The sequence below is a fragment of the Helianthus annuus genome, chromosome 5 (genome assembly GCF_002127325.2).
Source record: "Helianthus annuus cultivar XRQ/B chromosome 5, HanXRQr2.0-SUNRISE, whole genome shotgun sequence".
In the NCBI taxonomy this organism is placed as follows: domain Eukaryota; kingdom Viridiplantae; phylum Streptophyta; class Magnoliopsida; order Asterales; family Asteraceae; genus Helianthus; species Helianthus annuus.
This window is the reverse complement of record NC_035437.2, coordinates 175,572,832-175,597,171: the sequence shown is the minus strand read 5'-3', so window position 1 is coordinate 175,597,171 and position 24,340 is coordinate 175,572,832. Positions and strand designations below refer to the sequence as shown.

Here is a 24,340-nt window from a genome sequence, read left to right as displayed (position 1 = left end):
CTTTCATGCTTTCCTCTATTAAAAGATAGATTGTTTTTTAAATTATGATCCTAAAAGTTTTAGATAATAATAATAATAATGTGAAAGGAGCAAAACAAACATATACAAAAGGGCCAAAGATATAAATATAATGTACACTATTCCTTGTCTCCACATTAATTAGTATGGATACATAATAGCGATGACATCTTGATCTAGTGGTATCAGGTGTTTATCTCAATTATAGTGGTGTAGATTTGAGTTTCACAAAGTGGACAATAGGTGAATTTTAGGAGTTAATTTTAGGGGTGATATTGTTGGACTAATATTGTTGATAGTTAGGGGTTAGTAAGTTTTATTTATGGAGTCGTATTTTAGACTATATTTTGAGTCTTAAATTTTGTTTCATATTTGAGTGGTTTAGTTTATTGCATAGTTGTCAAAAGCGCAAAAGGCGTGCACCTAGGCGCTCGGGCGCAGCGAGGTGCGCCTATAGCGCCTAGTGGTAGCTTAGGCGCAAAAATGGGTTTTTTGTAAAAACGGTGCTCAGGCGCAAAAGGCGCACGCCTAGGCGCTCGGGCGCAACGAGGCGAGCCGAAGCTGAATATCCAATTGATGTTGATGGAAGTTTCGATGACTTTGATGATGGTCTTAATGATTGATGATGAACTATAAGTTTAAATGTTTTAGTAACCGCAAACGTTTGTGCAAGTCCTAGTAACTTTTGGTATCACTACGTGTGTATAAGTCCTAAACTTTTGCTACTAACTATTAGCTACATGATCTTAAATGGCATATATAATAGTTTTTTTTATTTTATATGTGGAATCTTATTTATTTTCAAAGCATAACATATTTTTATATTTTTTTTCTCTATGTGCGTTTTTCTTAAAAAACCTACGCTTTTTTTGCGCCTAGGCTCCGTGCGAGTCCGATGCGCCTCGCCTGCGCCTTGCGTCTTTGACAACATAGGTTTATTGGCTTCTAAGATGTTGGTTTAGTTTAGTATAATTAGATGGTTAGGGTTATTATAATCGTGTGGATTTATCAAGTCCATAAAGAGTTGTTAAGGGTCAAAGGATGTCAAATTCAAAGAGATGTGGGGAAGTCAACCACTCTTGAGTTATGTTTTGTCAACCTTAAAGTCCTAGAGATCCAAACTCCTCATTTTTTGGATCACTAACACTTCTAAGCAATATGTCTTGGATAACTCAATCTCTACAACAATTTTAGGATCATAAAAAGTCAATTCTCTAGGCATTTGATAACCTTAGTGTCACCTTTGACTCCTTGATTGTGTGTACTTTACACAATCATTTTTAAACCACAAACTACCAAACCTTAAATAACAAAAAACATGATATCCTTCTTGCCATTAGATCCAAGTATATTTTTCTTGAACGACAAACTAACCTACGTATGTATACATGCACCATGCAGGATTTAAACTCTCTACATCTTGGTTAGAGAGGAGACGCTTTACCACCACACCATCTAACTAGGGCTGCAAACGAACCAAACGTTCGGCGAACAGTTCATGAACCGTTCGGCGGAAGTTCGTTTGTGTTCGTTCGTTTATTAAACAAACGAACACGAACAAGAAATTCCGTTCGTTTAGTTAAACGAACAAACATGAACAAAGGTCGTGTTCGTTTGTTTATGTTCGTGAACGTTCGGTAACGTGTCCGTTTGTGTTTGATAGTTCATTAGTGTTTTTAGTATTTTATATCTATTTAGATACTTCAAAATTCCGACAAATTAAATATCTAATAAGTGTCAGTGTATTATATATTCTGTTCATGAAACGATTGTTTGTGTTCGTTTGTTTCCATTTGTGTTCATGAACATTAGTTTGTGCTCATTTGTGTTCGTCAACGTTCGTTGCCTAAAATTAACAAAGAAACACAAACGAACACGAACAAGTTCATTTCCTTAACAAACGAACACGAACATAAAATCTCGTTCGATAAGTGTTCGTGAACGGTTCGCGAACACATACATTTCTTAACAAACGAACACGAACAAGGTCTTGTTCGTGTTCGTTCGGTTCCTTTACAGGCCTACATCTAACCATACAATAAGAAAAGACATATGTAGTATAGACAAAAATAAAAGAGAAAGATCAAGTAAAAAACGCCAACTCCAGGACCTGGTTTTTTGAAAACCGGGCCAAACTTGCCCATGTATATGTAAATACTACAAAATTTAAAAAGGAATCATCAATTAAAAGATTTAGATTTTTAAATTTTATTGTCATAATAGTTTAGTTAAAAAATAATGTCTAAAGCCAAGCCACCAAACCCACAAAACTTAACCAACCATTAGTCCACCTAAACCCATATCAAAAACCTTAACCAATCCACACAGTTGCACTATAAAACATGAGTTCCCATGCAAAATCTTCAACAACACTTATCATTCTTATCAACTACAAAAACAAAAAAAAAAAGAACCAATGGCTCGACCAATCCCGGACCACCTTCTACCCGGTGCATCACACCTAAGCCTAGCCATCGGCTCGATTTTCTTTTGCGCATTCACATTGTTCATGTGTGCTGGTCATTCCGGAAAATGGGTTCACCGTTTAAAAGCTTGCTATAGTTACGATTATGAAGAACCCGTCATACAGCTCAACAATGGAGGCGTGACTCGTGCGTTTCAAAGTGACGACGAAAATGAAGAAGAAGAAGAGGAATCTGTTTGGCAAAAGAATATACTTATGGGCGGAAAGTGTCAACTACCGGATTTTTCGGGGGTCATAATCTATGATGCTGAAGGAAATATTGTTCCGCCTAAACCAAGGCTTCTTGCTCTTACCTGGAAATAGACGACGAAAATATTCAATAAAATGAATTAATAAAGTGTCGAACTCGAATTATTAGCTTTTAATTACGCGCATTTTGTGTTGAAGATGTTAGTACAAATCGAAATTTGTTGTTTTTATTAAATATTTGAAATATATTTTTAAACTTGAAAAAACTTACCATACTTGGCTGACCGGTCAACTAGCCCTCGCTGAGCTCCGCCCCCTAAATCCAACAACATTTAGCTTTGAGGAAGATTTCACGAAACCGGATTGACTAACTGTGCGAGTTTTACCACCAACTTTCGATACTGGTCGTTTCGGGTTACTTGGTTTCGAGAACTTCGACGGTTTAGCGGACCCTTTCGTCGTCGTTTTTTTATATTTGGAAAAGTCAACTACTTTACCGGATTTGGGCGCTGATGAGTTTCTTTTCGTTGGTGATTTCGAAAAGCTAACTACTTTACTAGATCTTGTGGACCCCAGTGAGCTTCCTTTGGTGGATGATTTTGCGGTTCTAAGCGGTTTGTTGTTTTTCTGATCGGACACTTTGACTTTGACCGACTTTGTACCTTTATGTCCTTGAAGTTTTGGCCTGCTACCGTCTTTTCGAACGTTATTTACGGTGAGAGACTCTAAGCTTTCGTTTTTCCTCATGGCTTCCTCAACACGGGTTGCTAACGTGAGGTCCTTTTTAGTAACTAGACTCGTTACTTTTCCTGAAAAAACAACAAAAAACACGAAGATAAACGAATTGTCACATGAAAATAGGTGTGTTGGGTAACCGACAATGAAAATCACCTTTTGCTCCCATGCGGGCAGTCCTTCCGGTTCGATGAAGGTAGTCAATCTAAAATGCACATAAGACGATTATTACTTAACAATCAATAAATTATGATGAACTTAAGAGGGTATCGCAAGAAAATACGTACCGAGTTCGATGGAAAATCAAACATAATAACATGATCCACATCCAAGTCCAATCCCCGAGCTGCAAGGTCGGTACAAACGAGCGTGGGGCAATCTCCGTCATCGCTTTTAAATTTTTTGAGGTTTTCTACCCTGGTTCATAAGTAAAGTGTTAGACAGGGTGGTCGGTTGGTAGGATAACACTGTAAGATTATTAAAGACTGAACGATTATTATTGAATGAGTAGGTTACAATATATAGGGATTACGAGCAACCTTAGAAACCTAACCGAGCCTGTGGGCCCATAGTCTAATACTCCCCCGCAGTCGTAGCAGATGGAACTAGAAGCTTAGACTGAAAACAAAAAACAATAATAAACCCTAAAAAACTGTCTTCGATTTCGGTCAAAATTCCATAATCTTGCAATCTTCAATCCATAATCTTCGATACACGGTTTTGAATGATCTCGTAATCCTCCAATAAGAGACAACCAATACGGCAGTGCAGCGGCGCGGCGGCGGATCGTAATCCTACAGGCGGCGCGGCGAAGACCGTAGTATAATGAGCGGTGGCGGCACGACGGTAAGGGACGGCTTGACGGAGATGCGAAATCAACAAGATGAGCCGTAGCATCATCTGTGTGGTAAGAGACCGTAAGAAGACTGGTGAATCTAGAACCGAAGACGAAGCTTTATTTGAACACAAAACTGAAAAAAAAATGGAAACGGAAAACGAACAAAGACCGGACAGGGCGGCAATGGCGGCACGCCGCCCTGTCTAGGGTTTTTCTCAAGTGGTGACCGCTAGGGTTTGTATATTTGTGTGTGGCGCGCCGGAAACGGTATAGAGCCTAGGCTGGCTCTGAAATGGTATAGAAACCTAACCGAGCCCGTGGGCCCATAGTCTAATAAACACATCAGAACAAAATAGGTAGTTTTAATACGTGTAAATATTTGAAAGACGTCGTCTCACCTTTCAACCGCAGGCACCTCACCATGATAGTTAACAGTAGCTAGTTGGTTTTCACTAAGAAAATGGTCGACAGCACGACTAGAGTTCAACGTATTACAGAACACCATCACTCTGTTTCCCTTCGCTAAACTTGGCTCAAGAACCTACATAAACAACACCATTATAATAAACAAACAATAAGTGATTAATTTCTGTTTTAGAATAAAAATAAATAGTCAACTGCTATTGGTCGTTTTTCATATTTCGTACATAATACAATTTCCAAATCTAGATCGGTGATCTTATTATAATGGTTTATACATTACGCATGAAACTTGTACGTTCCTCTGCACATGCAAAGTTGAGACGTGACTCGCTTTTGGTTCTAGAATATAACAAAAATCCAGTGAAAGGAAGAAAAAAAAATGAACCTGTAGTAATGCTTCCAACTTGTTTTCTGAACCCGAAAGCTTGATAAAATCATGGCGAGCGGAAGCAACCTTTTTATGCAACGTTGATGTGCGAAGATGTTCAATTCCTTCGAACTCTTCGTCAACTAACTTTTGTACAGCCTGCATGAAATCATCAAACTATTTAAATTCCTTTTAAGTTTATTTTATTTAATCACTAAAAATGACATGGCAGCTTCATGTCGCAATACTCAGAAAATCAGTTTCAAATTGCACATTCCTAACTTATCTTATATCACTTCATATAACATTGTGGTTAGGGCTGTAAATGAACCGAACGTTCAGCGAACAGTTCGTGAACCGTTCGGCGGGAAGTTCGTTTATGTTCGTTCGTTTAATAAACGAACGAACATGAACAAGAAATTCCGTTCGATTAGTTAAATGAACGAACATGAACAGAGGTCTCGTTCGTTCGATTGTGTTCGTGAACGTTCGGTAAGGTGTTCGTGAACATTCCTTGATTTGCGTTCGTTTATATTCGTATGTTTGTGTTTTAATTGAAGATCTTTGTACTTTCTTGTATTTTATTTGTACTTTTTATATTATTAAACTTTTATTTATTTTATTTCCCTAACAATTAAACTAGGAAACTCACTTTCACCTTGTTTATGCATCATTATTTACATCCACGAATACGATCGACCTCCGTTCCACAATAAGGGATTCAAGTTCGAGTGCTACTCTCTGGGCCATCTATCTTTATCCTTCGTCGCGTTCGCCAAATTTATTTGTGTTCGTTTGTGTTCGTGAACCGTTCGCGAACACGCTCATTTCCTTAACGAACGAACACGAACATAAAATCTCGTTTGGTAAGTGTTCATGAACCGTTCGTGAACACATTTATTTCTTAACGAACGAACATGAACAAGGCCTTGTTCGTGTTCGTTCGGTTCGTTTACAGCCCTAATTGTGGTAGAAAAAAAGTATGTAAATAGCATACATTTGTCATTGTTGCAGACACCAAAACGGTTTGAAAACCAAGGCCGTCCGTTTTGTGAGCTCGGTTTTTCAATGGGCCAAGAAACTTGCGGATATCCGGCCCAAACCCTCGATCAAACATCGTGTCTGCCTCATCCAATACCTAATAATATAAGATTTACAATCATATCACAAAAGAAAATGCAAAATATAATCCAAATTAAACAATTGCATAAGTAATAGGGGAGAAAAAGAAGAATTAGGTCACCAGATATCTGATATCACCGTACACCAAGTTCCCCTCTTCGATATGTTGAAGAACCCTGCCAGGTGTCCCCACCACCATGTCGATCGGTGAGTTCAGTGCCTCCTCTTGCGGTCTTATACGGCCACCTCCGCTAACCATGGTTGACCGAAACCGAGCGTGATGACTAATAGACTTTGAAACTCCAAATACCTGCAATATGCAAACTTCGTTGAATTAAGAGGGTAGTTAGATGCATGGTTTTAAAAAACGCTTGAGGCGTGCGCCTCGAGGCGAAACGGCCAAAAAACGAGTCTGAGGCGCGCCTCATGGGGTTTTTACTGCATATGCGCCTCAGAGGGGCTGAGGCGCTAAGAAAGGCTGCGCCTCAGGTGCGCCTCGAGGCGAAACGGCCAAAAAAGGAGTCTGAGGCGCGCCTCATGGGGTTTTTACTGCATATGCGCCTCAGAGGGGCTGAGGCGCTAAGAAAGGCTGCGCCTCAGGTGCGCCTCATGGGATTTTCATAGTTGTTTTTGATGTTTTTGACTTTTTGTGTCAATTTCAAGCATTTCATGTCTTTTTTATGTATGTTTTTGATGATTTTGATGAATCTGATGATGAAATTAGTTAGTATTATTATTTTTATAATATATATAATTTTTATATTAATTTATTAATACCGGCTCGGCCTTACGCCTCGTGAGGCGAAGGGAAAACGCCTCAAAACTCGTTTCCGTTCTTTTAAACCTTAGTTAGATGTTATAGAAACGCATGTCCTTCGTAGAAACAATGAAATAAAAGCGTTATCGTTAACCTGTTCGCATAATTCCCGTGTTGGACAGAGGACAACAGCACGTGGACGCCTGGGCTTCATCACCATGCCGTTTAATGCTTCATCTTGTCTCAATAACTGTATATAAACACCTCAATAACAAACAGTTTGTCAGATCAGAACTATACTTTATTTCATTCAAAACTTAAATGGCAATCAATCGATCACAAACAGAATTAGGGCTGTAAACAAACATTTGGCGAACAGTTCGTGAACTGTTCGGCGGGAAGGTCGTTTGTGTTCGTTCGTTTATTAAACAAATGAACACGAACAAGAAATTTTGTTCGTTTGGTTAAATGAACAAACGTGAACAGAGGCCACATTCGTTCATTTATGTTCGTGAACGTTAGGTAACGTGTTCGATTGTGTTCGATAGTTCATTAGTGTTTTTAGTTTTTATATTTTATTTGAATACTTCAAAATTCCGATAATTAAAAAATTTAATAAGTGTCAGTGTATCATATATTCTGTTCATGAACGTTTGTTTGTGTTCATTTGTAGGGCTGTAAACAAACCGAACGAACACGAACAAGGCCATGTTCGTGTTCGTTCGTTAAGGAAATTAACATGTTCGCGAACTGTTCACGAATGTATACCGAACATACGTTTATGTTCGTTAAGGAAATTCAGTTGTTCACGAACAGTTCGTGAACACTGGTCTCGAACACAAACGAACACAAGCAAATAAAAGCGAACGCAAACGAACATTTAACTTGAAAATAAAAAATAAAAACATTGTTATCCTTAAACATTGGATATAAGTAGTTAAACACAACCATCAAATGATAAATCAAAACACAAGAAGTCTACTACACCATCAAACGATGAATCAAGTTTAACTAACTTAGGCATAATTATCCCCAAAAATGTCTTAGAATGTCCAAATTTTAGCTAACTTAGAAAAAATAGGATTTCAAGTTTTCAATATGTTTAGATAAAGGTTTATTATTTATTATTTTTTAATATAATCAAACGAACATGAACGAACGTAACCGAACGTTCACGAACGCAGACGAACGAACAAGACCTGTGTTCATGTTCGTTCGCTAAGCTAACCAAACGAAATTTTTTGTTCGTGTTCGTTCGTTAAGTTAATCGAACGAACATAAACGAACTTCCCACCGAACGGTTCACGAACTGTTCGCTGAACGTTCGGTTCATTTACGGCCCTATTCATTTGTTTCCATTTGTGTTCATGAACATTAGTTTGTGTTGATGAACAAACAAATACAAACGAACGCGAACAAGATCATTACATTTACTTAACAAACGAACACATAAAGTCTCGTTCGGTAAGTGTTCATGAACAGTTCGTGAATACGTATATTTCTTAACAAACGAACACGAACAAGATCATTTACTTAACAAACGAACACATAAAGTGTCGTTCAGTAAGTGTTCATGAACAGTTCGTGAATACGTATATTTCTTACCGAACGAACACAAACAACACGAACAAGGTCTTGTTTGTGTTCGTTCGGTTCGTTTGCAGCCCTAACAAAACATATAAACCAAACCAAACCAAACAGACTCAAAACAAACACCTGCACAAGAGGCAACAAGTAAGCAAGTGTTTTCCCAGAGCCAGTATGAGACCCCAACACCACACTCTTCTCATCCAACACAGCAGGTATCCCCAAACACTGAATCTCAGTAGGCACTGTAATCCCCATTTCCCCTAACGCCCCTAAAACCTCTTCACTCAACCCCAATTCTGAAAAGCCCACAGCTTTCTCCTTCTTTTTCTCCAAATTCTTAACACCCACATCTCCATTTTCACCCTCCAAAGGTTGAGATTTTTTACCTTTATAAGTATTGCCTACAGAATCTTTGAGGTGTTTGATTCTCAGACGTTCAAGAAGGATTGAGTGTTTTGAAGATTCTAATGACGGTTGTTCGGTTATGGGGGTGGTGGTGGTGGCGGCGGTGGTGAGGGGTCTAAACCGTTGATAAACCTTACGAAAATGGTGGAGTCTGGTGAAAGTGAAGGTGGGTGTGGAAGATAAAGAAAGGGTTAGGATTCTTGTGGTGGTTCCCATCTTTTTGAGCGGATATTTGCAGGAGTTTGTGTTGTAGAGCGGCTGTTTGATCAAGATGGAAGATTGAGTTTTGATCTTTGAACGGATTGGGTGTGGAAAAATGGAGCACAAGACCGGTTTAACCCAGGTTTGTTTAACCTTTGGGTTAAACCGACTAGTATCGAAACCGAAAATCATAAAATAGAATATTGGTATCGCTAGTTCGGTATCAATGTTGTTTTGTAGGTCAGTTCGCTACAGTACTCAGTAAACAAAAAATTTAGAGTAAATTACGAAAATCGTCCTTAATGTTGACATCAGATTGCAAACTGTACCATTTGCCTTTAAAAAGTATAAGAAATGTACCCGATGTTTGCAAACTCTTGCATGTTATGTCCTTTAGCCCTAACATAGTTAGTTTTAATGGTTAAATATGACCAAGTGGACCTCATATAAAGATATTTTGATCATTTTACCATATTTACTCAAATTAAAAAAACATAAACATAAAAAATAATCCCCCACCCCTCTCTCTCTCTCTCTCTCTCTCAATTTTGCATCCACCAGCCACCACCAACTCCTACCATCTGCACCCACCAGCCAGCCACCAGCATCTCCTAACCACCACCAAGGGTGAGGGTGAGTTTTATTTGTTTTTTAAAAGATAAAATTATAATTGCATTAGGATGGGAAATGATCAAAATACTCTTATGTAGAGTCCATTTGGTCAAATTTAACAATTAAAACTAACCGAGTTAGGGCTAAAGGATATAATGTGCAAGGGTTTGCAAACATCGAGTACGTTTCTTGTACTTTTTGAAAGTAAAGGATACAGGTTGCAATCTGGTGTCAGCATAAAGGACGATTTTTGTAATTTACTAAAAAATTTAATCCCTTTTAAGGGTGTTAATTGGGTTATTTAATTGGGGTTTGGGTTTGTTGGGCTTTTGGGTGATATAAATAAAAAAAGAAAGGTTGGTCCAATTAAAATTCAGGTTGATCATTTTCGGGTTGTTTGGTTTTGGATGAATTTGGGTCACGTTTAATCGGTAATCGAGTTAGGATTCCCTATTATTTATATACATCTTGTCATATAACTTATGTTTTTTATTGTAACTAATGAAACAAGTATGAAAATAGAACATACAACAATAATTGATTCATCTTCTTGTTACTATGGTTGGTAAAGGCGCTGATTCTTGGGTGTGGCGCAAATCGGATGGCTGCCAAACTTATACGGTACGTAATACTTGAAATCAAGGTGCTTACATGGCTCAACTGGATCCCCCTCAAAATAAACTGCTTTTTGTGGAGGCTAGTACTAAATCGTATACTAACCAGGGACGCACTATTAAAATGAAATATTTCTCTACCTTCGGACATGTGCCCCCTCTGCTGCCACAACCCCGAAACTGCTGACCATCTCCTAATAACCTGTGACTTCGCAAGGTGGGTTTGGCAACAAATATTCATCTGGATAAAAGTTCCCCTCCCGTGTTTCCTCCTCAGCGTTGTCGAACTGCTTGAAATCATCCGTTCGCACCCGGTTTGCAAACCAAATAAAAAGGCGATGCTTTTGATTACAGCCACAACGTGTTGGATTCTATGGAAGACGCGCCATGAAGTTATTTTCAAAGGCAAATACACGTCACACTCAAGTGTAATTGGTGAAGTAAAAACATGCTCCTTTTTGTGGATCCGAGCGCGGGCTAAAGTACAAGAGCTAGATTGGGAGAAATGAAGATATTTCGATTTCAAAATGTTTCCGTTGTAACCGTGCATTGTAAACCTCATGTAACAAACACATGAGGTCTGTTAGTTCTTTTTTATTTCCTCTTGTACTTACACTTTCACGCTTGAGCGGCTTGCTTAACCTTTTGATATAAAACCGCCTTTCCAAAAAAAATTACTGGTTGTTACACTTAATTAAAACTAGCAACCATAAAACACGTGTTACAAATCAAAACTCATTTTTACTTAATAAAATCTTATCCTCCAGTCCCAAATGGGTAAAAATAAACTATAGATATAATGTTTAGAAACTCTTTTAACTTACTGAATAATATAAAAAACAAACTCTAATTATCAAAATGAGTACACAAACTATTACATGATAATTTGAATTATAATAAGAGAAATAAATTATTGCGCAGACAAACTTTTACACAATCTCGGCAGCTATAGGGTCTACAGAATTCGTTTCGAATTCGAAAAATTCGAAATTCGTTTAAATTCGATTCGATTATCAAGAATTCGTTTCGATTATAAGAATTCGAATTCGAATTCGATTCAATTCGAGTCAAGTAAATCGAATACGAATCGAATACGAATTTATAATTTCAAATTCGATTCGATTCGAAATTCGAATAAAAATTAAACATTTTTATTTATTATTTTTATATATAATACATATATAATTTTTTTAGGCTATACTATAAATTATTTTCAAATTTTTTCCGAGTATTGAAATTACCCATTACCAAACCCACTACATGGCCTATAACTAAAACCTAAGTAACAACTCTATCAATAGATTTCTAAGCGTAAAAATATTAACTTGTAATGTGGAGTTGTTATTCCCGACTTCTCGTTTTGAATTTTAGACTTGTGGTACTTTAATTGGAACTTTTCAATATGATATCGTGCTTTATAGCTGCTTTAAAATTTATGTTTCATTTGAAAGTTTTTTACATGTTTTTAAAGAATCTGAATTAAATCGAATTTATTCGAATTCGATTCGAATTTGAATTTTTAATCGAATACGAATTCGAATCGAATTCGGTAGGTTTTAATCGAATTCGAATCGAATACGAATTCAAGGAAAAATAAAAATTATTCGAACAATTCGATTCGAATAATTCGAAAATTCGATATTCGATTCGATGGACACCCCTAGACAGCTACATAATATATTTTTGGATGTTTCAGTCATCAACAACACACACCGATGAAGCTATCTTCATATTATCTTCGTTTGTAGTTGCTTCTTTCTAAATGTTGTCGTTTTGAAACCTGCAACGAGATTTACTCTTACAAATATCTAAAAGGTATATGTCTTTATTTGGTTTAAAGCATTTAAAAATAAATTTATGAACTTAACCATATTTAAGCTGTTTGTTTACTTATGAATCGTACATTGAAACTGTTTGTTTACCTTTTAATAGTTTAGACCTCTTACTGATACTGATTCAGCACTTAATGGTTCAGACTGTTTGTTTCACGAACACATGTCTGAATGGTTCAGACATTTGCCTTTGAATGGTTAAACATTATATTAAGTCTGAATGGTTAAGGCCTCTAATTTGAATTAGTCATACATTTGTCTCTAAACGTTTAAGCATTATATTGCCTCTTAATGGTTCAGACCGCTTAATCTTAATGGTTCAGCATTTAATGGTTCAGACCTCTTACTGGTTCAGCGCTAAACCATTCAGATGTTGCCAAACAGCCCCATAGTTTCTTATGAAACAAACACTACCTTACTTTTTTCAAAAAATAATCAAACAAATACTACCTTCCTATATATAAAAATAGTGCTTGAAATGATCATGCCACAATTTTAATATATTAAACTATCAAATTAAGCATCATATTTACTTATAGGGGTGTTAATGGTATATATGGTTTGTATGGGTTTTAAGCCAAATCTTGATCCAACATATTAGTAACAAGGTTTAATCATTGTAAACCAAAATCAAAGTGTTATGTTAAACGCCAACTAAATAAGAAGGTTTATATGTATAAAAAGGCAAAGCAAATCCTATTTTGACCTCAAAACTTATGTTTTCTCAACTTCAAAATTATTTTTAATCACTATTTTTTATAAGAAACTTTTCAACCTAAATAAATCATTATATATAATCTTAAAAGAAAAGGTCGGTGGCTATCAAATCACAGCCACCGCCCTTTGTTTGTATATAAGGTTTGTTTGTGTATTAATGTTACAAATGTGGTACTGTTGCAGTGGTTGAACAATCTCCAACTAAACAAAATGACTAACAAAATGACTGGTGTTCGAGTCTTGACCCCCTTCTTTTTACATATGCTTTTTAATTTATCACTCACATTTGACTCTTGACTTACTAAAATATATTATTATACATAATTTAACATTTATTTACTCTATATAATTTTAGAAGAGAAAAGGTATAATTCTTCTTTTTTAACCTTCAAACTTATGATTATACACCCATTCTACTCTTTGATTTACTAGAACTAATTATTTATACATAATTTAATATTTATTTTATTCTATATAATTTTAGAAGAAAAGATATATGTTTTCTTTTTTGACCTTTAAGTTCATAGAGTTTACACATTTAACTCTAACCTTTTGGTAAGTGACACATTAACTTCTAACTTTTGGAATCTAATAACTTTGATCTCCCATTTAGTTCTACATAATAACTTAGCATCGAATCTTCTCCAACGCCTCAATTCTTTTGTTTAAATGTGACTAAAAACCGCAATGTGCAACACACGTCACGTGGTCACGGCACGTTAATATCATCATCGTAACGCGTGTAACGAAGTCGCAAACGTGATGTCGCCGCCGCAACGCGCGGCACTGATAAAAATCTAGTTTAATATAATTTCAAGAATAATACAATCCTCTAAAATAAGCTTTGACAACCGGCCCAAATAAATTGTTGGAATATATTTTTTAACAACAAACTAAATAACTAACATGTCATTAAATTTTTTATACGTGCACCTTCAGGATTTGAACTCTCTACCTCACGGATAAAGGCAATACACCTTACTAGCACATCATAACCTTGAGGACAAATTGTTTAAATATCATTTTATAAATAATTCGGATTTAGCTCGGAAAAAGCTCGCGAATCGGTTTCAAATCCCAGCCGAGCCAGCTCAGTTTATAATCGAGCAGAGCCCGAGCTTGCCCTAGCTCGGCTCATGAACAGCCCTATCAGTGGCGGAGGTAGTGTTATATTAGAGGTAGCATAGGCTATGGCTCAACCTCGTATTCGTAGTGTAAATATATCCTTCAACTTCGTCTACGTAGTGTAAATTTTTTTTTTTTTTCAGTTTTATACAAAAGATACCCCTGATCCCAAATTTTCTTTTTGGGATACCCCCTAAATTTTTGGGCTAGATCCGCCACTGAGCCCTATAGACAAGAATCTAGCTGTAATATATATATATATATAAAAAAAAAAAAAAAAAACCTTCTACTTTTACATTCCAACTGATTACATCTTTGTTAACTCATCATAACCACACAAATCTACTTAACAATTCAATAGAAGATCCTACAAATACCCATAATATAGCAAACAACACACCAAAAACAGAAAAATACACAATACCCCTACTTGAACTCGACGGTTTCGGTTTTCCTAACCTTTTCGTGGCGCTGCCACTAGCGGCCGCAGCAGCTAAATTTACATTTCTACCCCTGCTAAAGCTAGACATTCGCTCAAACGCCTTGTTCACAACTGCACTGCTTTCTGAAGCCGAAGCTGGAGTTGTCGGTATCGAATCAACAAAAGCCCATACAGCAGACGAAAACCAAGATTCCGTATTATTTTCCATGTTTTCGGGACATTGATTTGGATAATATTCGGGCCTCGCTAGATTTTCTTCGATTACCACACCTAAAAAAATCACGAAAAACGGGAAAATGACTAAATCAGCTAATGGTATTATACCGCTCATGAAACGGGCTAAACAAGCTTGGTCTTGAACTCCACGAGTCGGGCTCGAGAGCTCTTGCCATTGGCCCATTGTCCATCTGATCACGAGCTCCATAACGTTAGAAAAACCGTAAAGATAAGAACACGGTAAATGACGGTAAATGATTATAATACAAACTTACTATTGTCAGGTTTTTAGTTATTTATATTATCTTTTACACAAACCGTTTAAAAATCGCGTATCAATCAGTACCTGACGATGGAACGGGCTCATGAACCGTTTGAACAGTCATGATGCTGCTATGGCTTTGATCACAGTGATTCCATAGATCGTAGCTTACGGGGAGTTCATCGTGCAGTTCGTGAACATTATTCACAACTTCACTCACAAGGCCCAAGTTTTCGGGCCCAAGCCCGGGCCCGTACTCCAAGTGGCCCATATTATAGACTCCTTGAGATTCATGGTAAAAATCGAAGTCCGAAATCGAATAAAAGTCGGTAACCGAGTTAGAAATTCTCGTGTCCAAACCAACCAAATCATCGAGTTCGAGAAAATCTTTCTCGACTTGACTCGAAGAACCCTCGAGCAAAACGTTCCCGTTCTTTTCCAAGATTTTTGGATCCGGTGGAAGAATATCGGGTTCATCGATGATTTTATTTAAAAACTCAATCATATCATTCGATAAACCGATTCCTTCGTCTCCTTCTTCTCGGGTACTTGTATTTTCAAACTCATATAACGGGACTGGATTCGGCTTTTGAACCAAAAGCGAATCAACATCCAAACAATCGATACAATCTTCATCATTCCATTCTTCTTCTACAAACGGCGCACCGTACTGCTCGCCGTTCTTGGGCCCGGCCCCGCTTTTCTTGAATATTTTGTACAAGACGTAGTGTTCTTGAGCGACGGGGCATCTTTTGAGTTCTTCTTCATCCATGGTGTACTCGTGCATGACCCAATCGGTCCTTTGGCCCGAGGGTGCACGACCGTGGTAGTAAACTAGCGTCTTTTTAATCCCGACTGATGATGACTTTCGTTTGATGATTCGGTCTTTTCCGGTAGCTTTCCAGTAACCATTCATTGTGGCCCGGCTTGATCTTCCGCCATTCGCGTATTTTTTACTCGGGCTAAAGAAGAACCATTGTCGGTCCCCGGTTTTCAACTTAGATTGCCCTGCACATCACAAAGAAACGAGATTAGAACATAAGTTAAGGTTTAGCATGGTTGTAAAAATCCCAACAAGCCTCCGATTAATCACTAACTGAAGGTTCAGGCAGTCAATAATCGCCAGGTGGTCAATGGTGGTCCTATTCTAGCCATATCCACCAGTAACTTAAAAATATGGGTCGGGGGGGGGGGGGGGGGGGTTTAAAAAAAGGGATATTAGATTTAAATAACCTAAACTTTCACTAATTGGCCGATAACACTCCCAACTTTGGATTTGTACACCATCACTCCCAACTTTCAACTTGTTGGCCGATAACACTCCATAAGTAACTGGACTCTAACGCAGTTAGTTGATGTCAGTTGCCACGTCATCAAAAATGCCATGTCAGCTGCCACGGCATCAAAAAATGCCACATCAGCTGACACGTCATATGCCCCGCCAGCAAAAAAAGGCCACATCAGCAAAAACTAACTGGGTTAGGGTTCAGTTGGTTAGGGAGTGTTATCGACCAGTAAGTTGAAAGTTAGGAGTGCTGGTGTACAAATCGAAAGTTGGGAGTGTTTATCAGCCAATTGGTGAAAGTTAGGATTATTTAAAAACAGGGATAAATTACACTTTTCGTCCTTTATGTTTGTATGTGTTGCAATGGATAACCTTTAACTTCAATAATTACAGTCGTAATCCTTTATTTGAAAAACTCGTTACATCTTTGGTCCTTTGTCACTAACCAAGTTAAAAATTTTAGTCAACTCTAATGACTTTAAGGGTAATTTAATCATTCTTTCCCTTTCCTACTCCATTTCTCTTTCTTCTTTCACTATAATCACCACCACCACCTAATCCGCCGGATAACAATCATTATATCATCTAATATGAAGAACACTAACAAATCAAAAAAAAAAAAAAAAAAAACACATAAACATAACAATCTAACAAGATTCAACACTAATAACTAGTACGTAATAAACATTCATATAATTCAAACTACACATAATCAAACCCATGTGATCAAACAGTCAAATACTTCAAAGTCAAACCCAACAAGATAACAATCAAAACAGACCAAAACCTTAAAACAATCAACAAACGCTAAAAAACAGTAAAACATAATCAAAAACAACATTAACATACCAGGTAATTCTTCTGGGTCCCACTTATAAACATCAACATCTGCAATAATATCAAGCTTCACCGATCTACGACAGATCTTCCTCTTTAAATAATACAAAACCAACTCTTCATCGGTTGGATGAAACCTGAAACCCGGTGGGAAACACTTTCCGCCAGACGACGCCGTTTTCGACTTCGAAACCATCAAATCGGATCAAACTGAGAGTTTTTGAGTGGTTGGAAGATGATTTTGGGGAAAACGTGTAGGAGAAGAAAAGAGATGAAATTGAAACCCCCAACAGGGGAAGACTTTGGGTGTCGAAGCGTTTACCGGTTTTTATATGGGTTTTATTTGGTGGGTGAGATGAGGTGACAACGTAGTATCCACGAAGCTACCTTAAAGTTTGGATAGTTTGACTTGTCGTACTCTAAGTTTGGTAAATGACGTATTTGCCCCCGGGTTATTTTGCTTTTATTTTTTAAGTGTAAAATGCTAAAATGACAGGGGCGGATCCAGGCCACTTTTGTGGATTCTCAAGAATCGATTTGATTTGGGAAAAATGAAAGAAATTAGTGAGAACCTTGTATGGTTTGAAAAAAAAAATAGTGAGAATCTACCAAAAGAAACATAGTGAAAAAGTTCTTGGATCCGTCACTGCAAAATGGTCCATGAGTTTATGTCACTTTTACCACTTTAGTCTAAAAACTTTTTGTATCTAGATGAGATTTCAGTTTTGTTGATATATTCTTCCAATTGGGAAACTAGGTTAGAATTTTCTTTTAACTTCTTTCTTTTTTTCGTTTTCCTCATTTAAATGATGGGTATACTCGTCAATTTATGTCATAGTATATTTTAATTAAATGAGAAAACGATAAAAAAACAGAAGTTAACAGAAAATTCTAACACAGCTTGTCAATTAGATGAAAATGACAACAAAAATGAAATCTCAGGAACGCAAATACAAAAAGTTTAATTTTTAAACTAAAATGACAAAAATAACCTAAAACTCATGGACCATTTTAGTATTTTATTGTTTTTTTAATTAAGATTTAACTATTAACTATTTATTGGTGATTATGAAGTTGCGTGGAAGTTATCCAATTTTGGTGATTTTACTTCCAACAGTAGACTTCAAAGTGTGATAAATAGCACATTCAGCCCCAGGTTATGTTACTTTGGATTAAGCTAGAAGGGGTGTTATAACTTTTTGAAAAGAAAATTACATATATAAAGAAAATTATGGTGTGATTCGGTTATACAATGTTTTATGTTTGCTGTTTGTGTTGGAAACCAAACCTTTTTCAATTTAATCATTTAAATCTTTCAACTTTTGAGTATTGACAAGATTAATTTCAACCGTTTGATAATGAAAATCGATTGTTTGGAAAGACGCAAAAATGATGCTAAAAACAAACATACCCTGCTCCACCCTAGTTCTAAAAAAACTTTGTTTTTACATGTAAGGTGTAGTAAATCTAAATTAACATAGAGTGTGGCTGGAAGTAAAAAAAAATAGTTGGATAGTTGAGTATTTTGTAGAGTAATTTTGATCGTGTATGGTAATTATCAAAATTACTTTACAAGTGTATTAAAATTACTCTACATTAAAATTACTCTATAAGTATATCAAAATTACTCTGCAAGTTTATCAAACAAAATACAATTCAAAATTACTCTACAAAATCAATTGTAGAGTAATTATGATACTCTACAAAATTACCTTACAAGATCAAAATACTAGATCATTTGTAGAGTAATTATGATATTGTACAAGATCAAAATTACCATACAAGAACATTTTACAAAATTACTCTACAAGATTAAAATTGCTCTACAGGATCATTTGTAGAGTAATTTTAATAATTACTCTACGAGTAAATAATTACAAAAATGTCAACGCGTTTTTTTTGGCTTTTTCATGTCTTTCATACGTTTGTATGATAAAGCATTTTGTACGTGAACTTAACTCTGTAAATTAATGTCTCAAAACAAATTTACGATTAAAGGTATATACTTTTTAAAACATCATAACTTTAATCCTAGTACTACATTAACTAGTATCGATAATGAGTCGATGAACAAATTTATTTTTTCCATCTTTGTTTGAATTTTAGATTTTCTCTTCAATATGTCTTTTTCCATCTTTGTTTGAATTTTAGATTTTATGTCGCTTTCAAAGGAAGCATCCAGGATCGAGTGGTTATAATTTCATTCACACGACTCCAAGTTTGATCAAATGACATATACACCCCTAACTAAAATCTTTAAAGTTTGAGCAACTTTGTCAAAAGACATTATCAACATTTTAACTGAAACAACTCGTGTTACAAGACTTAAAGATACCAAGTTATAGTTTAGAGTAAATTACAAAAATCGTCCTTTATGTATGTCACTTATTGCAAACTGTGTCATTTGTCTTCAATAATTACAGAAAACGTACTCGATGTTTACAAACCCTTGCAAGTTATATCCTTTAGCCCTAACTCAGTTAATTTTTTATGGTTAAATCTGCCCAAACTAAGATCCCCCTACACGAAAATTTCAAGTTTAGGTTTACTTTTATCAGGTTATGGTTACAAGCATATCGCTCAACCCTTTTAATCAATATGTAATGGCCAAATCAATCAAATAAACTTGTGTACTTATTTAATTTAAAGTTTAAATTAACAAAATATTTAACTTCAAGTTTAACCCAGTAACAAGTCATTAATAACTTTAATATAACCCGTCTAACCATGTAGATAAACTAGTTACACATTTCATGTCCAGTATACATGCGCATATTTTTTACACTAATAAACACACGAGTCGTGTTAAGGCTCATTGATTTTAACCACACCAAGTATATAAAATTTCCATTACTCATATTTGGGGATGTGCATTCTTACCAAATAAGCAAAAACTGGATACATAAATGAATCATATACTAAGAGTTTTATCATTGGCATAAATACATGCTTGATCTATAACTCATGTATCAATTATTCAAATGCAAACAAAATTAGCACCGCGGCATATGAAGGGGCGGTGGTAGCATTCGGTCTTGATCTTGATTCCCATTTTTCACGATGAATACCGTATCCATCCCCCATGTACGATGTTTTTCAAGATGACAATGCAAATACCATACACCTGTTTAACATCATTAGCATAAAGACAAGACATTATTATTGTTACGAAAAAAAATAATAAAAATAAATGTGTTTGATACTACTACACAAATAATTAGTATCACCGACGACGAACTATATCCATGTGGATCAGTTTGTCAATGAAAGTTATTCATTTTGTAGTGTTATATAGAGTATATATCTTACCTGGGTTGGAAGCTCTGAACCTAATTGCGGCCCACCCATTTATCGGAACAAGAACAGTGTTCCTAAACGGCGGGTCAACTAGGTTATACTTCATGGGATCCTTCTTCTCATCAAAGTTACCGAATCCCCATCCAACGACATAAAAGTTAAACCCGTGTAAATGCATAGGATGATCAAGCCCTACAACCAAAGCGGTCCCTTGAAAAACAACTTCCACGATCGTATTATATTCTATCATCATAACCTTCGTTGCCCTCTTAGGTGTTTGTAGAATCGCCGGTAAATTTCTACTGGTAAAGTTGTAATACAACGGTGGAACACGAGGAAAGTGCGTGCCATACACACCGCCGATTTGATAATGGTATGCTTTAAGTATGTCAACCGAAGGATGTTCAAAGCTAATGTTGTTCATACTAGCTGAGAGTCGTGTACCATTTGGGCCCGCACACGAGTTGTTCTTACATGGGAATGTGTTTATGGAAATGGTTGAATATATACGTGTGTCATACGCGCTTATTGAGAATAAAAGCTGGTTTAAGCTCCTAAGGCTAGCAAGGAAGTCAAAAGCCGCGGTGGTGTCATTGTAATGGGGTAGGGAAGGGAGTACCGGAGATGTGGTAGTTAAATTAGAACCTCCACCGTTTCCGTATTGGAGGATTCCAGTTGTGGTGGTTTTATCAAAAGGAACACTACTGCCAGAAGAATATGCTCTGGCCGCCATATAGTAGCGGGCCCCTGGTCGAACTTGGTTTGCTTCAAACATGCAATCAAGTGTTTGACCGGGGGCAATTACCACATATTCTTTAGTCAATTGCTTGGTGTAGCTACCATCGGCTCCCACAACGGTTAATGAATGATTTGCAATGGCGAAAAAGAGTATTTCATTCATCACTGCATTTACTATACGCAAAATATACCTTTTCCCGTATTCCACATTTAACTTGAACGTAGCTGTAGAAGTTTTAAGAAAGTTGACAATAGTTACTACATGAGTAAATTACGTTTTTGGCCCCTGTGGTTATATCACTTTTACTATATTAGCCCAAAATAAGAATTTTTAACATATCTGCCCCCATGGTTTCTATAACTAACCATTTTGGCCCCTAAGTCTAGAGATCATGGGGGCCAAAATGATTAGTTATAGAGACTGTGGGGGCCAAAATGGTTACACTTAGGGGCCAAAATGGTTAGTTATAGAGACCATGGGGACAAATATGTTAAAAATTCTTATTTTGGGCTAATATGGTAAAAGTGATATAACCACAGGGGTCAAAAACGTAATTTACTCTTACTACATTAATATTACCTTTCAAAAAAAGTTACTACATTAATGTTTCGAATTTTATATATGTAAAATTACTAAACTAACCTTGGCGTGAACATGGATAAAGGTCACCCGGTTGACCATTGATGGTGTAAGCATCAGAATCTCTAGGAGCACTACCAGATGCAAGAAATTCCTTCAATACTTCCGTTACATCTTTTTTCCACCATTCACCTAAACAAAATTCAACACAACTAAAGTTAGAAACGCAAATAGACCAAAAAAAAGTTTGGTTATGGATCAAAACGAGTCATTTTCATATGGGTCAAACGAGTTGGGTTGACCCATTAACACCATTGTTCCATTTCCCTTTTTTATATACACACATTGAATGTGTTACATATGAAAACATAACCTCTTTAAATAAATAAACACAGCATTTAATAAGTAAAGGGTAATGTGATTTTTGACTACTTTAAACATGTTTTTAAAGCTATTTTTTGTTTGACTTGTTATGCATGCTTAAAGATGATACATAAATCATTTTGTAATAAAGTATCGATAATGTAAAGTAATTGTGTTAAACAATGTATAGGTACCGAGTATAATGGGTACTTCTTCATGAGGTTTGGGGAAAGGGTATTGTTCTCCAGGTTGAGGGTGCACCACAATTGCACCATGGACCGTGGCTCGAGACCAGTCGCTATGAGCGTGCCACCAAAGTGTTCCCACCTCCATAGAAAATATGACCTTGTAGTTAAATGAATCACCGGGTTGAATTGGACATTGTGTGATATATTCAGGGCCGTCTGACCATGGATTTCTAGGTTGTTTTACTCCATGCCTGCGATTTAAACCATATCATTTTATGATGTTTATATACTCCAATGAATAACAAGACGTGTGATTCATAGATTGTATTCGAATTAACCATTTCTTATAAAAAATAGAAGATCTTGGAAAAAAATAATTATGTTAACATTAAAAAGTTTAAACATTAATTTGAGTTAGAGCAATAATAGTAAACTCCACATAAACTAATAAATAATAAATGATTCTTAACTTCAAACAATAAATAGTAAAAAATGTAATGCAATATTCATGTAATATACAAAATTTGATGTTGATCAGTTGATGTAATGCAGTATTCATGTAATATACAAAATTTGATGTTGATCAACAAAGTATTCTTTAGTTTTAGAATGGAATAGCAATTAATTTGTTAACACTCCATCACTTTGCTAAAAAAATCAAATCCTTCAACTCATTTTTTTTGGAAAATCAACTCAAGTTTTTGTAATTAACTTTTTGTCTAAAAATACCATAAGGACTCACCTCTTTTAGTTTGATTTTTTTTTTTTTGAACGGCCGACAAAAATATTATTAATAGTAGCAAGAAGCTACAAACCAAATTTACAACGTTTTCCACCAAACTTTACACCACTACATCATTACAAAACACCTAAATTGAACCGACTCCAGTTTTCCCATGTAAGAGAAACCACTTTCGATCGACTCTTTACCCATAAGAACGCCATCGACTTAATCTCATCTAAAGATTTAGCGACATTCGGGACCGCTTGCTTGAAAACCACTTCATTCCGCATCTTCCATATAGACCAGAAAGCCACCAGCACAACCGCATGAATAGCCTTACCCATCCTCGAGCTCGCCCTTGAACCATGCAACGTTAGCAAGTCATTGATACCAAAAGCAATTATCGGCGGCAACCTACACCAGATTGCCAGATTTTGCCAAATCGACTGAGCAAAATGACATGAAACAAATACATGATCACTGGTCTCAATGTAGTCACCACACAGCACACACATTTGATTCGATATCTAGGTGAAATTGAGCAAAATAAAAGTTGGGTAATATGCCCAATTTACTTTTGAATAACATTTTTAACATCTTATATTAACAAAAAGTAATAAATACTAATGTTAAAAAAAGAAATTTATTCTCATGATAAATTGATAATGTTACATTATTAGCTACAAACTAAATGAAATCACATAACATAAGCATAAAATAAAATGGTAATGCATCAAAAACCATGTTTGAAATATTATGAAACAAAAGAGTCGCCATACCAGTGAATGGTGATATTGTATCTCCCATTGTTATGCACCTTGACGTAAATAGTATCTCCTTCGTTAACATACAAAGTCGGTCCTGGAAATTGCCCGTTAACTGTTAAAATGTGTTTCGTTTCACAAAGACGAGTGTACGATGCTTCCTTTACCTACATGATCAAAAACCCCGACCGATGGTAAGTTGGTAACAATGACATTTAAAGAAACGGACAATGAATGAAAACTGTTTTTTCAAAAGAAATGTACTTACAAAAAACTCATGTTGTCGAATTCGAAGAAGTGTTTCGCAAAATACGAATTTCGCTAATGAGATAATGAATAACAATACGATCTTGCGACAACCCATATTGAAATATGAGAGGATGCCCCAACACTATTTCTCTAGTCGAAAGAATGTCTATTTATACATAGCCTGTGTAAGTTTCAGGTGATATAAATTAAAAAAAGTGATGTGTATATGACAATATTCTTACTTTAATTTTTTATTATATTTAACTTACTATGGTTGACAAAAAAACCTATTAAATGTAGATATATATAATTATATTATATTATATTATCATATTATTATATATGGGGAAAGTTCATTTGAGAAG

General features: G+C 35.9%; 4 protein-coding genes across 5 annotated transcripts; 1 reads left to right on the top strand and 3 right to left on the bottom strand.

The window, feature by feature from the left end:
- Positions 1-2,300: 2,300 nt before the first annotated feature.
- Positions 2,301-9,229, bottom strand: LOC110942345 (DEAD-box ATP-dependent RNA helicase 39). The gene is made up of 10 exons (XM_022184098.2): positions 8,651-9,229; positions 7,089-7,184; positions 6,299-6,487; positions 6,053-6,193; positions 5,074-5,214; positions 4,664-4,806; positions 3,715-3,844; positions 3,584-3,632; positions 2,964-3,501; positions 2,301-2,796 (listed from the first exon to the last, which is right to left on the bottom strand). The coding sequence occupies exons 1-9, from the start codon at positions 9,143-9,145 to the stop codon at positions 2,981-2,983; spliced, it is 1,905 nt and encodes a 634-aa protein (XP_022039790.1). The 5' UTR covers positions 9,146-9,229; the 3' UTR covers positions 2,301-2,796; positions 2,964-2,980.
- Positions 2,325-2,920, top strand: LOC110944190. The gene has a single exon (XM_022185900.2). The coding sequence runs from the start codon at positions 2,435-2,437 to the stop codon at positions 2,804-2,806; it is 372 nt and encodes a 123-aa protein (XP_022041592.1). The 5' UTR covers positions 2,325-2,434; the 3' UTR covers positions 2,807-2,920.
- A 5,070-nt stretch (positions 9,230-14,299) lies between the features above and the next one.
- On the bottom strand, positions 14,300-17,394 carry LOC110942346 (NAC domain-containing protein 17). Of its 2 annotated transcripts, none has more exons than XM_022184099.2 (3): positions 17,085-17,391; positions 15,035-15,958; positions 14,300-14,742 (listed from the first exon to the last, which is right to left on the bottom strand). In XM_022184099.2, exons 1-3 carry the CDS (start codon positions 17,266-17,268, stop codon positions 14,357-14,359), a joined length of 1,494 nt encoding a protein of 497 aa, XP_022039791.1. In that variant the 5' UTR covers positions 17,269-17,391; the 3' UTR covers positions 14,300-14,356. The 2 variants fall into 2 exon arrangements, with proteins under 2 accessions (XP_022039791.1, XP_022039792.1); XM_022184100.2 differs by having other exon boundaries at positions 14,385-14,879; positions 17,085-17,394.
- Positions 17,395-20,065: 2,671 nt separating this feature from the next.
- On the bottom strand, positions 20,066-24,090 carry LOC110944191 (laccase-15). Its single transcript, XM_022185902.1, has 6 exons — positions 23,995-24,090; positions 23,742-23,893; positions 22,245-22,489; positions 21,751-21,879; positions 20,382-21,332; positions 20,066-20,196 (listed from the first exon to the last, which is right to left on the bottom strand). The coding sequence occupies exons 1-6, from the start codon at positions 24,088-24,090 to the stop codon at positions 20,066-20,068; spliced, it is 1,704 nt and encodes a 567-aa protein (XP_022041594.1).
- Between the last annotated feature and the right edge of the window lie 250 nt (positions 24,091-24,340).

What these genes read in the sequence shown, in the direction of transcription:
- LOC110944190 (XM_022185900.2), top strand. Translation starts at nt 2,435, where the DNA reads ATGGCTCGACCAATCCCGGACCACCTTCTACCCGGTGCATCACACCTA.
- LOC110942345 (XM_022184098.2), bottom strand. Translation starts at nt 9,145, where the DNA reads ATGGGAACCACCACAAGAATCCTAACCCTTTCTTTATCTTCCACACCC. An exon ending in TGTCTGCAACAATGACAAAT is followed by an intron (nt 5,215 to 6,052) that starts GTATGCTATTTA and finishes GATTTCATGCAG; the next exon opens with GCTGTACAAAAGTTAGTTGA. An exon ending in GAGGTGCCTGCGGTTGAAAG is followed by an intron (nt 3,845 to 4,663) that starts GTGAGACGACGT and finishes CTTATGAACCAG; the next exon opens with GGTAGAAAACCTCAAAAAAT.
- LOC110942346 (XM_022184099.2), bottom strand. Translation starts at nt 17,268, where the DNA reads ATGGTTTCGAAGTCGAAAACGGCGTCGTCTGGCGGAAAGTGTTTCCCA. An exon ending in GGACCCAGAAGAATTACCTG is followed by an intron (nt 15,959 to 17,084) that starts GTATGTTAATGT and finishes TGTGATGTGCAG; the next exon opens with GGCAATCTAAGTTGAAAACC. An exon ending in TGAGCCCGTTCCATCGTCAG is followed by an intron (nt 14,743 to 15,034) that starts GTACTGATTGAT and finishes TGATTTTTTTAG; the next exon opens with GTGTGGTAATCGAAGAAAAT.
- LOC110944191 (XM_022185902.1), bottom strand. Translation starts at nt 24,090, where the DNA reads ATGGGTTGTCGCAAGATCGTATTGTTATTCATTATCTCATTAGCGAAA. An exon ending in AGAAGTACCCATTATACTCG is followed by an intron (nt 21,880 to 22,244) that starts GTACCTATACAT and finishes AATTTTGTTTAG; the next exon opens with GTGAATGGTGGAAAAAAGAT. An exon ending in TTATCCATGTTCACGCCAAG is followed by an intron (nt 21,333 to 21,750) that starts GTTAGTTTAGTA and finishes AAACTTCTACAG; the next exon opens with CTACGTTCAAGTTAAATGTG.